The sequence below is a fragment of the Canis aureus genome, chromosome 9, assembly GCF_053574225.1.
Source record: "Canis aureus isolate CA01 chromosome 9, VMU_Caureus_v.1.0, whole genome shotgun sequence".
Classification (NCBI taxonomy): Eukaryota; Metazoa; Chordata; class Mammalia; order Carnivora; family Canidae; genus Canis; species Canis aureus.
The window spans coordinates 65,970,891-65,988,667 of record NC_135619.1 but is presented as its reverse complement, the minus strand read 5'-3'; the positions used below and the strand labels follow the sequence as shown (position 1 = coordinate 65,988,667).

Sequence of the window (17,777 nt, the reverse complement as noted above, 5' to 3'; positions counted from 1 at the left end):
CTTTGAATGAAAAAAAAAAAACACCTAAACTCTGAAGTTGTGTGTAAAGTGTATGTCTGTTCCCATATTTAGGCTCCTGCTAAATGAAAATAAGTACAGCCCAGCACTCAGATAAAATGTTACCTGGTACCCCAGGTCACTGCTAGATGAAGTAAATGCTCTAGAAGGATGGCTGCAATGGACGAAATCTGCACCAAAGACAACTCAGTTCAACAAACATTAGTTGATCCTTTCTAAGGACCAAATTCCACTCTAGGCTCAAGGGCTAGAAAGATGAATAATGCACAGGATTCGCCTTCTATTAACCTAAAGTTTAGGAGGCCCCCATGAACTTTTCTTTTCCCCGTGAACTTTTTAATGTGAGTCTAATTAAGAGCTAAATGGACATATGTGGACTATTCAATGCTGATACAGTCAATTATGGTAACTTAATTTCTCCTTTCCTATGGATTAAATTGATTGAAGTTAAACATCTAGGCTAATCTCTGCCTTTGGGAATAGGTACAAAACTCTACTGAAATCAGTAAGAGTTACATGCCATGCATAAAAAAAACAGGACTACTACTCTAAAAATTGCAATCCTGACTCAAATGAAGCTGCCAGTACTTGAGGTTGCAGATTTTAATAAAAATAATAATTCTGACTTCCTTGAGACTATCCAAATAGAAAAAGGGTTGCTCTGTGAGAATTCATCTCCAATTCTTTCTTCTTGTTTCTTTCCAAGAATCTGAATTCTGAAAGTGAGAGGTTTCTGAATGTAAAAATCATCTAAAATGCAAAAGGAACCATCTTGTTAGTAAGTAGAAAATTTTACTTCAAAAATCTTGAACACCAAATACCTAGACCATCTCATTTGTCTTGAACTTTCTAATAGTGTAAACAAAATGAAGAAATATAAATATGATTGTTATATATACTAACAGTTAAAGTGGTCATAACTTGGTCAAATACATGGGCAATAGTTTTAAGATCTATATTTCCAGTAAACAAAAGAGGGGCAGCCCAGGTGGCTCAGCGGTTTAGCGCTGCCTTCGGCCCAGAGCGTAATCCTGGAGACCTGGGATCGAGTCCCATGTCAGGCTCCCTGCATGGAGCCTGCTTCTCCCTCTGCCTGTGTCTCTGCCTCTCTCTCTCCCTCTCTCTCTCTCTCTCTCTCATGGATAAATAAATAAAATCTAAAAAAAAAAAAAAAAAAGAAATTGAAAAGAGTTTTGAGTTGCTTCTGTTTTTAATGCTAAGATAGGCAAAAAGAAGAAAGAAACTGCATTGAGGGGAGCCTGGGTGGCTCAGTCCGTTAAATGATTGCCTTTGGCTCAGGTCATGATCTCAGAGTCCTGGGATCAAGCCCCATGTCAGGCTCCCTGTTCAGTGGCAAGTCGGCTTCTCCTGTCTCTATGATCTCTCTGGCTCTTGCTCCCTCTCAAACAAATTGAAAAAAAAAAAAAAAAGAAACAAACAAACAAACTGCATTGGGGCCATATTTAAATCAGCCCAGGAGTTGAACCTGTAAGTACTAAAATCCAACTTATGACATGTTATGCTGCTTAATGTTTTCCCTCTTCCACTACATGTGAGTGTGTCCTATAGGCTATCAACTCTTCTCTGACCTGTTACTATCCACAACAAATTGCTAAGTGAGAGAAAGATAAAACACCTGGAAATTGAAATGCTATCCACATCACCTCAAGTACAGCTCAATTTAACTCCCAAAAAGTTGGCAAATCTTTGCACAAAAGCACTTCCTTTCCTCCCTTAGTCTCAAGGACAGCCTAAACTAGGCTATAAACTCAAAATGGATGCTGGTATTCCCAAAGGCCAAACCTGAAGAAGAAGTGTCTCTGTACCATGATAATATACTAGGGAAAAGCAATGTACCGTAATTATTGAGAGTGTGTGCTGTAGATTAGGACCACCAGGGTCCAACACATACTAGAAAAACAACTTTGAGCACTTCGTCAAATGACTCTATGCTTTAGTTTCACTATTTGTAAAATGAGTATAAGACTACACTCATCTCATAGAATTATTATAAGGGATTAAATAAGATAATATGTAAAGTTCTTAGAATAGTGCTTGACACCTATAGTTACTGATATTACCATATAATATTGCTATGATAATGGCAGCTATTTTGTTAATATTACCATTAGGAGTAGTTGCTGATGTGGTCTCCTTTGAAAATGGACTCAGCTCAATTGCACAGAATCTTCTCCAACAGCTACTTGAACAAACTATCTTAACTGCAGTTTTACCATTAAAATGTTATCACCCATGATCATATTTTAATGATCCATTGCACAAGAAAATGGAAACATGTCTTACAAACATGACTTCAGTATCCCAAATTTCCAAACTTTCTGACACAATGACGAAGACTTAGCAGTAGGCTTCAAAGTGCCAATGAGAATGTCAGTTTCTTCACAAAGTGAATGCAAAATTTACTTCCTACTGAAAAACGGTTCTCATTTTGAGAACCCCAAGAATTTGTAATCAAGGAAAGTGCTTGCCTTTGAGAACCCTGACCTCAAAGACAAAAGGAGAATTCAAAAAAACAAATCAGATGCTTGTTATATAAACTTAAACTGATTATCACTATAAAAATTGAACAAATGCTTCCCCTGCAATTTGAATAGAAGAGAAATTGCCCCTAACAAGGTTCTCAACTTGCTGAGCAAGTATGAAATCTATGATAAACAGAAGCCCTTTAAAAGAGAACAGGGATGGGGCGCTTGGGTGGCTCAGTTGGTTAAGCGGCTGCCTTTGGCTCAGGTCATAATCCTGAGGTCCTGGGATGAGCCTGCTCAGGCTCTCTGCTCAGCAGGGAGCTTGCTTCTCCCTCTTCCTCTGCCAGCTGCTCCTCCTGCTTGTGCTCTCCGTCAAATAAACAAATAAAATGTAAAACAAAAACAAAAAATAAACGGGACACTAAAGGTTCTAAAGAAGACAAGATATTCCAAAGAATAAGAAGAACAAAGAGCAGTGCTACAGAAGATGAGCATGAAGCTTCTTTCTGCAAAGCATTCAGTCAGCCCATAGCTGAGCCATGGACTGCTGGGAACTCTAGGGACACCACACTCATTCCCCACCAGTGTTCTTTCCCTAATTCCTATCTCACAAAAATATGGCTCTTCCACAGCTAAATGAAGCAGTAGCAAGTCAATTTGTATGTTTCCAAAATCAGATCCAGAGTGAGAAGATCATGGTAACTAATGAAGAGACCAAGCCTTAGAATTTAATGGAAAGGGAATCATTCCACTCACATCATGGCTGTTTTTTTCCCAAACAACTGAGTGGCTCCCCTGTCTGCTTGTTCTTCCTAATGAGAATTGGGTTACTGTCTCAGTCACAGTAAAAGCAAGCCAATATGTGTTTTCCTCTCCTTGTCTTCACAGAGTGTCCACATCAACTGCCAAGCATGTTGAATGCCTGAAGTGGTGAAGATTGTTTCTACCACAGATGATACTTTAAGAAATAGGAAATACTACAGATGAACCTAAAACACTACTTAATTCTGATTTAAGACCATCTCCTATTCTTAATTTTAGCAATGTAAATTCTCCTTTCTATTCCACTCTATAATAGTGTCAGACATATAACCTTTATCACTGTACAAATCTTTTGGAAAGATGTAAGATGGAGGAAAGCAGGCAATAGCCAGGCAACCCCTTCTTTTTTTCCAGTTAGGCCTATGATGTGATCTGCTATATACACCCAGAGAACTTGGGTCCAGACTCTTCTGGCAGAGCACAAGAAAACAGAAGGCCCTTCAAAACTTTCAGTTCAATAAAAGTTTAGGTCCCAATCAATAGTTCAGCAGTACTATCTAATAATTCTTTCAAAGTAGAGGATATTTTAAAGCTTACCTTAACAAGGTCTGGGAAAAGTATTTCAGGGTGTTTGCAATATCTGTCCCTGAAGGTACAGGATAAATGTTGTGAAGAACCCGGTTATGATATTCCTGTAAGTACCGGATCTTGGAAGCAACTAGATAAAAGCAAAAAAAAAAAAAAAAAAAAAAAGGCAAAAAAAAAAAAAAAAGGAAAAATCATCTTGTAATATGTATTAGGTATACAGTTTGTTTTTTTAAATGATTAGATACAGGAATTTAATTAGTATTTTAAGGAAAATATGTGAAATTTTTACTGGAATTCCATTAGAAACCATTTAAAAGACCTTTAATTTCTTATTATTATATTCAGGACACAAAACTTTTTTAGTTATCTGACTTAATATCCTTTCAGAAATTATCCATTACTTTTTTTTATCACTAAGAAAGGCAGTACTCCAAATCATTTTATAATCACCCTCCAAGTTAGCTTATTATTAGCAATAATAATAGGTATAAATCTCTGCCACTAGAGAATTATATTTAAGACTGCTGAACTAAAACCGAAGGAGAAAACTCAAAGGTCTTTCAACAACACTCCAAAATCCTAAAATATAGGGAGTCCCTTGCACAGCGGCATCAGTCAAAACCAAATTTTTAACTCAATCAATGATCATAAAAGCATGTAGCATGTTTAATGAATGCTTGAACTGTGAGAATATGTTAAGAGGAGAATAACTTGGTGAGTATTAAGTAAGAATATAATGATTGGGTGGTAATTAAAATATAAAAAGTGAATGTCACATTTATCTTCTAATGAGTTTCATAAATTAGGAGACTTCCTAATAACTTTTCTGAGCACAGCTGCTCAGATCTTCAAGACTCAGGAGGGACTAAATGGGCTTGTTTACCCTCCTAGACCTACCTGGAGTCATCAGCATTGTCCACATTCCTGACCTGACCTTTGACCTGGCTGCAGTGAATGGCCCAGTTCTAGTCACTCCTCTTTGCAAATCCCAAGGGGCCATGATGATCACCGTCTCCTCTTCCACAGAGCTCTCAATACTGTCCATTTGTCCTTTCAATCTTTACGGCTACCAAGGGAGCCTTTTAGGTGGTATGGCTCACTGTCAGCAGTTAACAGAAGACATATCAAGTCCTGGAGAAGCAAGGTCCTGCTGTTCCCAACAGCCCATGGAAACAAGCTCCTGGATGCATTCTAACTGAAATGCTGGTGCAAGCAACTTAAGAAAAGTCAAATGCTTTTGATAGGCGTGGGACGTAGAATCACAGAACGATTAAATATCAGAACTGGAGGGACCTTAGGGACCTTTCCCTATAACCGTTTCATTTTAAAGATGGGGAAAATGAGGCACATAGATAGTCAATGGCAGAGCTAGATCAGAACATATACTCTTGGTCCCCATCCAGTGCTCTTGCCACTGTGACATACTCTAGAATATGACTCTGAGATGAAGTCAATATGCAGATTCACTGTATGATATCAAAGCAATTCTCAGCTGTTATTAGTTTAATCATTGATTCTAAATCCCACATATACCATTGATCAAATCTGCCTTTTCTCCCTCCTACCACCTGCACTGTTTCCATAATATGGTTAGCATTTTTCCCACAAAAATAAGTCTACATTGCTGATAATAATACCTTGAGTTTTATTTATAGCACATAATCTCTGAAGAAAGCAACGACGAGTTTATGTCCATTGTCTCAATGAACCCCAAAAGTATTTGGTTGTAAATAACTTTTTTCCTGAGATAAGGTAAAATGGAAGGATACTTGAAAATGTTTCAATTACATAGTTTACAAAAAAACCATTTTCTTCTCAGTGTTTCTTATCTCAATGCCATTCACCATTTTAAAAATCATATCACAGGGAATCCCCATATAGTTCCAAGTCCCAGATATTTGAGATCTGTGCTAGGCAGTGTATGCTTTCTGCTCATCCACTATCACAGTACTGCTTTTTACTGTGACTTGTCTCCAGCTTTAATATTCAGCAGGTTTCTGTCAAGTATTTCAGGAATACCATTAATCACTCACCACCTAAAAAAGGTGTTGATGGTGAAGGCTGTGGACAATAAACTCATGTGAAGAAAAAAAGCCATAGATCCCAAACTCACCAGTTGCTCATAATTTAAGGACTACAAAAGTGTCACTACACAACAATGACAAGCATTTAAAACTGTATGTGAAATGAATAAATATCCATTCCCAAGTTCCTTTTGTTAAAATGCAACAATGCCTGCTCTAAACAGGTATCCAAACATGCAAGGGATAGCAGAGACAAGAATCACTCCCTACTTGGAGACCTTCTAATATTTTTCAAATGTCACATTGCATTGTCTTTGTTTACTTACCTGTTCATGTTTTCTATACCAGGTTGCAAGTTTCTTGAAGCCAGAAACTCCATCTTACTCCTGTCTCTATCCCAAGCCTAACACACTGCCTGGCACTTGGAAGGTACTCCATATATTTGCAGGATAAATGAACAAATAAATCATCACTTTAATAATACCTTTCACTGCATATATACATTTCTGTCTCCCACACTAGATTGCTGACCCTTTTTATCCCTAGTGCCAGACATCTAGGAGGTGGTCAATAAATAACTGATGAGTGAGGAAAGGAAACAGGGAAGAAAGAAAGAGTAGATAAAGAAGAACAAAGAGAGTGGTGAGTAATCATGAAAGACAACTAGAACCGATTGGAAAAATGTTCAAGCTAATTCTTACATTGGTGAATGCACCAAAATCTTAGCAGTCACAGATTTATTTAGTTTTTATGTTTTCAACTATTGGGGAACATCCAGAAAGGTCCCTGACATAAGAGTACTTTGTAATTGTGCTGAGGATGTGAATAGAACTCATTTATCTTTCAACTTTGTGCACAAAAAAAATGGTCATTTGGCTGGTTGCTAAGCCCATGTGAGCAACCAGCAGCCTAACTGTAGCACAGAGGTCTTATTCTTTACTCCAACCATATACCTGAATATTGCTGCAGAAACTCAGATAACTGAGATATAAGCAAACAATCTCCAGGTTCAACTGACCCTCAGACTACATTTCTCTAGTAAGCTCCTTTTCTACTTTCTTCAGTCACTGTTTCATCCCTTTTCACGTTTTCCAAAACTCCCCCACACCCACTCTTTTCCTTACACTTTTAGGAAAATGAGAAGCCATCTGTTACAGATTGTATTGTGCTCCCCACCCCCAAAATCGTATGTTGAAGACTTACTGTCAAAATGTGACTGTATTTGGAGATAAGGCCTTCAAAGTGGTGATTAAGTAAAAATTAGACCCTTAGAGTAGGCTCTAATCCAGTCTGACTGGTGCCCTTTAAAGAAGAGGACATTAGGAATACAGGAGAGACACCAGGGATATGTGTACACAAAGAAAAGGCCATGTGAGGACAGGGAAAAGCTGGCCATCTACAAGCCAAGGAGACAGGCCTCAGGAGAAACCAAACCTGCCGACACCTTGATCTCGTACTTCTGGCCTCCAGGACGGTGAGAAAATTAATTTTTGTTGTTCATGCCACCTAGTTTGTTGGGGATCCTGTGATTGCAGCCCTAGCAAAACTAATATATCACCATAGAGGAAATTCTCCAATAGTGTAAGTCAGAGCTAAGAGTCCAAGCTCTGAAATCAAACAGTTCTGGATTAAGACTTTAACTCTACCTCTGCTTAACCCCGTTTCCTCATCTGTAAAACAGGGATAATCATACCAACTTCATGGGGCTACTGTGAATATTAAGTCCCTGTGCCAACCACCTAGCATAGCACAAATTCAACACAGAGCAGACAGCCAAACTTACTTCCATGTCCTTCTTTCCTTCTCCAATCAAACATCATCAGTTGGATCACTAGTACTCTCCCTCCTACTAAGTCATGTCCATAAGCATTCAAATAAACTCTAGAATGTCCTTTGCTAAAAGGAAACAAAAAAATCTCTCCCCTGACTTGACATTCCCTCCAGCACTGGCCTCTCTCTTCAGAGTTAAGATTATAAAAAGTTCTGTACACGCTTATCTCTCCATCACTTCTAGTTCTTCTACTCAGTCTAATTGGTCTTCCACCTCCACCACTGCACTAAATCCCCTTCTCCCACCATCATATGGAGCTTCCATGTAACCAAATCCAACGAGCACTTTCCAGGCATCGTTTTACTAGAACTTTTAGCACATTCTATACGGCCAATCCCTTCCGCCTTGACACTCACCACCAGTGGTTTTCTAGTGACCCCACATTCTCCTAGTCTTCCCCCTCACCGCTCCATTGCATCCTTACAGAGAGCCACCTCCCCCATTGCTTGAGGTTTAATATCAGGATTCCTCAGGGTTCAGCCCTGGATTCTCTGCTCCTCTCTCTCCATATTCTCCTTACAGCCAGTCCCATTCATCAATAGTGCCTACAGCATGATCAGTGCCAGTGATTCTTAAATGTCTAGCTCTATCCCAGAAGGATAGCTCTTCTGACTAACAGACCTCATCTATTCAACATCTCCCTAGTAATATTACAGATATTGCAAGGTAAACACGTCCCACACTGAACACTTATCTCATCCTGTACCCCTCCAAAAACCCACTCCACACACACACACACACACACACACACACACACACCCACTCCACCATCTATGCAATCTACCAAGTCACTCCAACGAAGTATTCTGAAAATCATCCCTGAGAGCTCCTATTCCCTTTCCCTCACACCCTTAATCCAACCTGTCACTAAGTCCTGTCAATGCTACCAGCAGTGTACCTCCAATCTGTCTTTTCTTTATCTTCACTATCTTTACTGGTAACCATCATCTCCTGATAACTGAAAGCCTCCTGACTCATCTCCCTGGTTTTCTCTTGCCTCTCTCCAGTTCTTTCATCTCAGAGCAGCCAAAAAGATCTTTCTAAAACAAACTATTTCATACAAATCCAAACTATTTCATACAAATCATACAATGGCTGCCCATTGTCCTCAGAACAAAACCCAAAATCCTTAATACGTTATACCAGGCCCCTGCCTACTTCCCAAGTTCATGTCATACCTTAAGAGGCAGGCACATTGGTTCTTGCTCCAGTTTTTTGAACCGGCAAAGGTATTTTTTTTTTGCCTAAAAACCTTTATATGTGCCTGTTCCTCTTCCTAGAATGCTTTTCCCTCCATGTTTATCTGACTAATTCCTACTTCAAAGCTGACTTAAAATATCACTTCCTTATGGAGGTCTCTGCTGACTTCCTATCTAAACAAATTCCCTTTCCTCCACTCTCATTTTGCACTGTCATAATACCTTATTCTTTTTTCTTCCATAGTAGCTCACACAATTTTTAATACTTATTTGAGTGCTGTTTTACTGTCTCTCCCAAGTGGACTGTATCTCTTGTTCTGCATTATATACCCACAAGTGCCCAGTGGACACTGAATTTGCTGAGTCCTAAAAGGATGAAAGGAAAGAAAGGAAGGGAGAGGGGACAGTGGCTTTTCCCAAAAGTTAAACTTTATTTCCTTATGAAAATAGCCAAGAAAGCCAACTGTTAAAGTTGTGGTGAAAATAAAGAAAACACAAAAAGGAGTCAGAGAAAGTGATGAATTTTATCCAGGCATACACGAGTCTAGTCTCTGCTCTACTGCTTCACGACATCCCATCCCCATCATTTCCTAGAAGCTTTACTACATGTTGAGAGAAAGAGCCAACAAAAGCAAAACTTGGTCATTCGTTGTAGGCATAAGATATAAAAATACCTTAACAAAATTGGGATTGTATATCAGTTTTAAATCATTTTTTCTTTAAATCTTAAGCATCTTCCTATGTCACTAAGTATTTTGAATAACGACCCATTCTTATTTTTAAATTTGTATCCATGTATGCTTATTACCATAAAAGTCAAAAATTCAGGTAAGCCCAATGAAAAAAATATAAATTATCTAAAGATCCACTACTCAGAACTATAGTTAACATTTTGATGTATTACCCTTCTAGGAAATTTTCTCTGAATAAATATACATTTACAAAATTGGGATTAGACTGTATATAGTTATAGAATCTACTTTCCTCTATTTCTATATCAGAAATATATTTCTACATCACCATTTTAATAGAAGTACATTTTATTTATCTAAAAAATTGTAATTTTATTCACCAATCATCTATGTGTAAGATTTGGAGTTAATTTTCACTCTTCTAGTAAACGTTGCATGAAATAGCCTTTCAAACACGTGCACACATCCTTAGCTATTTCCTCAGAATACGTTTTTAGTCATAGAGTTGCTGAGTCAGCAAAGAAATACTCATTTTTAAAGCTTTTTGATAGGGGGGCCCCTGGGTGGTACAGTTGGTTAAGCATCCAACTCTTGGTTTTAGCTCAGGTCCTGATCTCAAGGTTGTGAGATCAAGCCCTGCATTAGGCTCTGCACTCAGTGCATTCTGCTTGAGGTTCTCTCTTCCTCTGCCTCTCCTGCTTGTGCTCTCTCTCTCTAAAATAAATTAATTCTAAAAGAAAAAGCTTTTGATAGGAACTGAGACTTTTCTTCAGAAAGATTCTTTTTCTTTATACACCAGTAGCATACATACGAATAATAATTAACAATGTTGACTGAACATCTGCTATTTATCAGGTGCCCCATCCACATTTTTTTTAATTTTCACAATAACTTTTTGGAGTGATTTTTATCATTGCCATTTAAAATTGAATAACCAGGGATCCCTGGGTGGCGCAGTGGTTTGGCGCCTGCCTTTGGCCCAGGGCGCAATCCTGGAGACCCGGGATCGAATCCCACGTTGGGCTCCCAGTGCATGGAGCCTGCTTCTCCCTCTGCCTATGTCTCTGCCTCTCTCTCTCTCTCTCTGTTTGTGACTATCATAAATAAATAAAAATTTTTTAAAAAATTAAAATTGAATAACCCAAAGCTCAAAAGTAATTGACTCAAGTGAAGGCACAAAGCTAGTAAACGGTAGACCTGATAGTTTAACTGGCCATAAGCAAGGCCTCTCCACCAGGCCCTGCTGTTCTTTAATTACTTTTGCTAGCTTAATAACATTTAATTTTATGAATATAGCATGAAATATTAATACTGCCCCTATTTCACTGTTTGATAATAGTGTTGTTTCTAGTATTTCATTAAGGAACAGTGCAATGAACAGATGAAATGTTAACCTAAATGTGTTTTGTGTTTAAACACACACACACACACACACACACACACACACAACAGAACTTGTGTACTTTACTGGTCCCACAATTTTTTCCTGGAAAAATCAAATCCCTTTAATCCTTCAAGGCCCATCTTCAGAGTCACACCATTCATGAAGCCTTCTGTTTGACTCCAGTTTTTATCCACCACTACCTTTTCTGACTGCTCAGAGCACTCATTATCTACCTTAAAAATTCTGTCACTTCATTATATAAATTTATCACTGATAATAAACTGCTCCAGATTGTTCTAAAGTAGTTTCATGTCTGCAAACCTAGTAACCCTAACAATACTTTAAAGAACGTGGAGGATACTAAAAAAAGAACAACAACAACAAAAACAACTTTGAGGATAAAACTGTTTTATGTATGTATCATTTAGGTGCATAGCAGATGGTCAACCTTAACACAGTGGTTAAAATGGATTAAAAATTTAAATGTCAACTATGTTATATCCTATAATGCTCTTTAAAATTCTAGTGTCATTTATACAATTAAGTCATTTCTAGATAAAATGTGTTTGTATAAAATGTAAATACTGCAGAAATTTTTTCACAATTTATTTTCCTCCTGCATCTCACTCAATAGAACTCCAAATAATCATTTCCCTTGATCAAGTCCAAAAAATTTTAAAGACTCTTCATTATCATTTGCAGAGTTTACTCATTTTTTTATTCACACAGGCCACTCACCTTCCCTTTCATGACTTAGACCCTTACACATTCTGGGTAACTGCCATGGAGCTATCAAAATGTCCTGCACAGAGCCCTGGGTTGCAGTGTGAATTCCCACATACAGCTATGTGTGACCTCAAGCAAAGCATTTAATATCTCTGAGCCTCAGGGGTTCTTGTTTGTTTTTGATTTGTTCTGTTCTGGTTTTGCCAAATGAGAAGTTAAAAAATGCTTCTCCCCCATTCTTCACAAAAGCTGGTGATTAACATTCTAGATTTGAAAGCATATACCCTAATTCTATCTTATTTTTTATTGGTTTCTTCTTCTACTATATAAAGAGCAAGACTTTATGAATTTGCTGTCATTGCTCCCTTTTAAACTATTCATCTCCTTTTCAGCTAAGCTTTCACTGAGAAATGACAGACATAAATAAATAGGCCTGGACATACTTCACAAATTTGGAATACTATAAATATTTACCACAATGGTTAAAGTAAAAAAATATACCTGTGCCTTTTTCATTTCTTCTCTTGATTAGATGATCAGTAAGGAATCAGACATCCTTCTTCACCACCTTGCATGTATTAATTCACCATTTTTGTGTCTCCCAGGCCCAGAAGATTCTACTTATTGGTCCATATGATTCTACCTATAAATCATCTCTAAATAAAATCTACTCTCTTCTCCAATTACATTGACATCACCTTAAAGGACTGCAAAATCTCTTTTCTAGATTATTGCTCTGACATCCAAACTGAACCCTTATAGTCCCTTTTTCACATGATCTTCCAGAGTGATCTTTCTAAAATGCAAATCTTCCTCATTTCCAGCTGGTTGAAATCCAAACAATTAGCTAGAAGAGTCCAACATGAACAGATCCCTGCTCATCTGTCAAGCTTCATCTGTCTTTTCCATATGTATCACAGTTCAGTCATAATGACTTGCAAAAACCTCAATTCATAATGCTCTTACCCTTCTGTGATTTTGTACACTATTCTCTCTACAGGAATGAAATCCATACTTGACTGCTTGGCCAACTCCTAATAATTCTTCAAATTCAGCTGCAACCACTTACACTGTAGATAACTAATTCACCCTACCACAAGATGCATCTCCTTGAGGCTTTCCTAACACACAGGGCTTCCGTCTATCATAGCACTTACCACCAAATGCTATAATCATTAACTCACTCACTGTCTCCTCCACTATGCTATCAGGTCCTTGACATCAGACACTGTCTGTTTTATTTTTGCATATCCAGAATTTAACAAGTGTCTGGTTCTAAATAAATGTCTGATGAATGAGAATGAATGAATGAATGAATGAATTCACATATCATATGATTTTTGGTATAACAAAGCTGTGTAGAACTTCTATTCCTTTCATAGACTGGTTTTGGATCTTGGCCATGACACTAACTTCCTCCAACCCTTCTTCCTACTTCTTGTAAGAAGGACAATTTGTATCACAAGAACTACTCTATCACTTTCTTCCAAAGTCGCCAGTTTCACCACTAGCCATTTGAAGGTCTGGTTGAAAGCTGACTAAAGGAGTGAGGATGGACTTGTGTCTATAAAGACAGAAAGAGAACAAAAGAATACCTATTCCAAGAGTCAGAAGGGCAGAGTCCCACTCTAAAGAATTAACCATATGAGAAACCAGGCATGACCTTATAGTCAAGGGACAATATGTGCCCTACTCCATCTGACCAGCTCAAGGAACAGAGTCAGGACCGAGGAATATTATTAATACTCCTCATCCCCTGAGTCAGTCTCACCTGAAGATTACAACTATGTACCTCTAGGTGCAGGAAAGTGAAATACCCGTCTTATAGGCACACACACAGCTAAAGCTGGACCCATTCTATTCAGAATGATTTAGAATCCCTTCCTCTGCTGTGTAAGGACCACAGAGAATTCCCAAGGGCAGAGCTGCCTGTGCTACCTCATTTGAAGATACAATTTGAATCTCTGATACTGGAAAAGAATTCAAACTGAGGGAACTTGGACAGCTCAGGTGGCTCAGCGGTTTAGCACCGCCTTCAGCCCAGGGTGTGATCCTAGAGACCCAGGATCCAGTCCCACGTCAGGCTCCCTGCATGGAGCCTGCTTCTCCCTCTGCCTATGTCTCTGCCTCTCTCTCTCTCTCTCTCTCTCATAAATAAATAAAATCTTAAAAAAAAAAAAAAACCAGAGTGAACTTTGGTTGGAAGATAAGGCTATACCAAAATACCAGAATTTGGAGTCTTGTCTACTGTCCACTGAGCCTAAATTTAGCCCATCACATTTAAAAGTCCTCATTAGTATCTAACTTCTGTCTATCCTTTATTTTTACATGGAGTTTTTTGGGGTAGGGTTTGGTTTTGATCTTTTTATTTGCTTACTTTTTACTATGAAAATTATAAATACATACAAGTAGAGAGAAAAATAAAATGAAGCCATGTACCCAACACTAAACTTCACTATCACATTTTTTATTTTCATCAGATCATTTCACTAATAAATTGTTAAGTATAATCTACAACTAAAAAGACACTTACAATCACAATACTACTAGCACATCCAATAAAATTAACTAATAAATCCCTTAATATCAGAAGCCAAATAAGATTTTTGAGGAACATTTCACAAATTGCATGCTCAATCCCTTCCTCAATCCCTTCTGGTATCACAACTTCAGTGTGCACTCACCAGGCTCCTAAGGGAGGCTCAAGAACACAGAGAATATGGGCCTGTGGTCTCTTTATTCCATTTCTGCCCCATATCCCAGCTTCTCCAAGCCTCTCATTATTCCTTTCATTATATATCTGTAATTTTCTGTAGCTACTACAAGAGTCAATTCAACCCTCTTCCTTACCTCACCCCCAACAATTGGAGCTTCTCACACACAAAAAAGTCCCATTTTACAGATAGAAAGATGGAAGGACCAAGAATTTAAAACATATAGAAAATTAGGGTCAACTAAAACTAAAACCCAGCTGTCATTTGAATTCAGGCTCTTCTACTTACTATGAGAACTCAGGTAAAGCAATGAATTTCTCTGAGCCTCTATTTCCTGACCTATAAAATGGGGATAATGATATCTATCTCACAGGGTTACTATAAGGATTTTTAAATATTATGTAAATAAACCACATAGCACAATGATTGGCACATGGTAGACAATAAATCACTACTATAATTAGCAGTTACATGTGTGATCCTTCTCCTTTCCTTTTCCCAGTCCAATACTCTGAATCTTAAAATTGAATAACCTGTGGAGTAAGGAAAACACAGCAGTGATCTTCCAACAACAAAATCAAGCATAACCTCCTACACACACACACACACACACACACCCATATGTCTGTACACAATCTACTACTGCATTTGGTACTGAAATCCAGTTTTAGGAGATGTGGGAAGAACAATTATTTGGGAGATCTAGTGAGAAACCAGAGTTCTTCACAAATCCTTGATCAAAGAATGATCCTTCTTCTTTGTGGAAGGTCATCCTCTTCAGCTGAAAGCAAAACATCATAAAAGATACAAACGAAGGGTGATGGGAAAGGATACGCCTATTTAGAGAGCTAAATCCATCAAATCTCCCCTTGAAAGCAAAAAGATGCCACAAATCTCATTGTTAATTTGTCCAAATATTCATATACTTACATATATGTACTTCAATCAGTTTTAGTTCCAGGTGGCAAACTTTACCTGGGCTTTCGCAGACAGGGGAGATCAGCGAAGAACGTTCCCATTCTTTGGCAAGTGATGCCAACACCATCAACATCGTTACATTGTATATCATTACATTATCATCATCAATTACATTCAGTATAGCCATTTACATTTCCACATACATTATTCAGTTACATTTTTGAGCAATTAACTTGTAAGAAACAATATGTCAGGAGTTATAGAGAACTTCAGACATCATGTAAAAGTTAAGCAGCAGAAGAGAAGGAAAAGGTATCAATATTCTCACTTGTTCATCAGATTTTGATTGAACACTCACTATGTGCCAAGCACTTTGAGGTGTAGATAAATCAACAATAAAAAAGATATAATCCTCATCCTATGAGTCATAATAATCCCAATAATAATTCTAAATTCTGAGTGTTTACTTTGTGACATAAACACGAAAATAACAAATTATTATTCCCATATTACTGATGAGAAAACAAAGGCTCGGAGAGGTTAAGTAACTTGCCCAAGATCACAAAGGAGACAAATGATAAAGCCACTTTCTGACATGTCACCTATAAAGAGAAACAACTGAACTAGTTGTGTACCACCATTCATTTTTTAGCACATTCTAAAAAAAACAAATAGATACATAAAATCATCCTATGCTTCCATGTACAAATTAGTGAGACCTAACCACCTGCTAACTGGAAAGAGTCTTTTTTTTCCACCTAGAAAAACTTTAACATGGAAATATTTCATTTGCCAAAGATGGGGCACTTGTAGTAAAGAAAAGGGGAAAAACTATTTATTTGAGTCAAAAGAGAATATTGCTGTTCCAGTTTCTATTGCAGTACTGGTCAGGAGAGCTTGTTCTAAGAACTGTGAAAGTCAGATTTCATGGTGTGATAGGGAAAATGATAAAGATGGTGAAGTTTCTTCATATTGAGTGTTTCTTGGATATTAACAATGGTTTGACAAGGAATATGGAGCTCTTTTTTATACTAATGCAATCAAGTTTGGTTATAGAAGCTTGTTTATAAAACTTTATTGGGCAACCTCCTCAGAGCAAGATTTTGAAATTGAAGAACCTAAGAGGCCAAATTTTAAGTACCTCCCAACCGATCCAAAAAGTACTCACAAACTTGTACCTTCCTTTTGGTGTGACAAGATATCTGAAGACTATACTTGAAACTGAAAGGATGAGGTTGGGGAGGAACAGGAGTATTACTGATTTGTTCAAGGAAATATAAATCCAAACATAGACTTAGCAGATGAACACTAGAGAATGTTATAATCTCTCATTGCTAAACTGTACTGAGCTCTCTATAATCAGATTTTTCAGGAACTGAGGAGCTATTTGGTGGAAATTAAATAATTTCAGAGATATACAGAGGCTGATGACTATGAATCATACTTTAAGTTTCTATATCTAAGCACAATACTCAAGACACATTCGAATTATCAACCATCTATCCAATCAATGTGGCTCCATTTCAAAAGAGAATGATTGCACTAAAAATAAATTATACTGCCTAAGAAGATACAGATAACTCAGAATTGCCTAAATAAGAAGATGAATTATAGACACCATTGTCTTAAAATGTAAATATCTGGCTATGTGGGACAAATTCTGGGAAATTTCTGGGGTCCTGCTTTCCTATTTAAAGTACTGTATTCTATGACAGTGCTAAAGTCCAAGCTGAAATTCATGACCGATCAGGAGTTAAAAATTTAGACATGCTATGACTCAGAACATATGACACAATACTCAAGAATAATTCAGTCCATCATGTAACATTTTCTCTAACTTGACCAAAAATGAGGACAATTAAATATAAAATCATAGCTCTTTAGAGACTTTAAAAAAAAAACTCTTAAAATTATAATATTTCTTTAGTATTTACTATGTGCCAGGGACTGTTCTAAGTATCTCAGTCGTTTAACTCTTGTAAGCCTCACAACAAGCCTATAAGGTAGGTGTTATCTTATTCTCCCTGTACTTTTTTCTACATATGGAAAAACTGGAGAATTTATTAGCAATTTTTTAAAATCATGCAGTCTATAAATAATTTGTTCCTTCACTCACTCAGCAAATATTCATTGCGGGGGTCAATGATGTGCCAAATACTGAGGGATCTAACAGTACATGAGACAACTACAGCCCTTGACCTCATGATGCTTATGATAAAGTGGGAAAGATAAACCAGAAGGGTAAAAAAAATTATTCTACACATCTATAAAGAAACATATAAAAAGAAAAAAAGAAACACACAAGGAACTACAATAGAGAACAAAGGTGGCGACAAGGAATGCTTTCTTTACATAGGGGTTTGGAAAGGCTTCTCAGAAGAGATTATTCGGAAGTTAGGACATAAAAATGAGAAGATGCTGGGCATGAAAAAGTA

General features: G+C 37.4%; 1 protein-coding gene across 12 annotated transcripts in view; it reads right to left on the bottom strand.

The window, feature by feature from the left end:
* UNC79 (unc-79 subunit of NALCN channel complex) overlaps positions 1-17,777 on the bottom strand; it is a 238,665-nt gene that overhangs the window by 197,327 nt on the left and 23,561 nt on the right. For 8 of the 12 annotated variants that reach the window (XM_077910392.1, XM_077910394.1, XM_077910397.1 and 5 more), the window contains exons 1-2: positions 4,752-5,053; positions 3,864-3,984 (exon numbers count right to left, since the gene is read on the bottom strand). In XM_077910392.1, the coding sequence (XP_077766518.1) occupies positions 3,864-3,984; positions 4,752-4,899 (269 nt within the window). In that variant the 5' untranslated portion in view covers positions 4,900-5,053. Of the gene's footprint in view, positions 1-3,863; positions 3,985-4,751; positions 5,054-17,777 lie in introns of those variants that run through there. The other 4 variants (XM_077910403.1, XM_077910396.1, XM_077910402.1 and 1 more) reach the window with 2 other exon arrangements.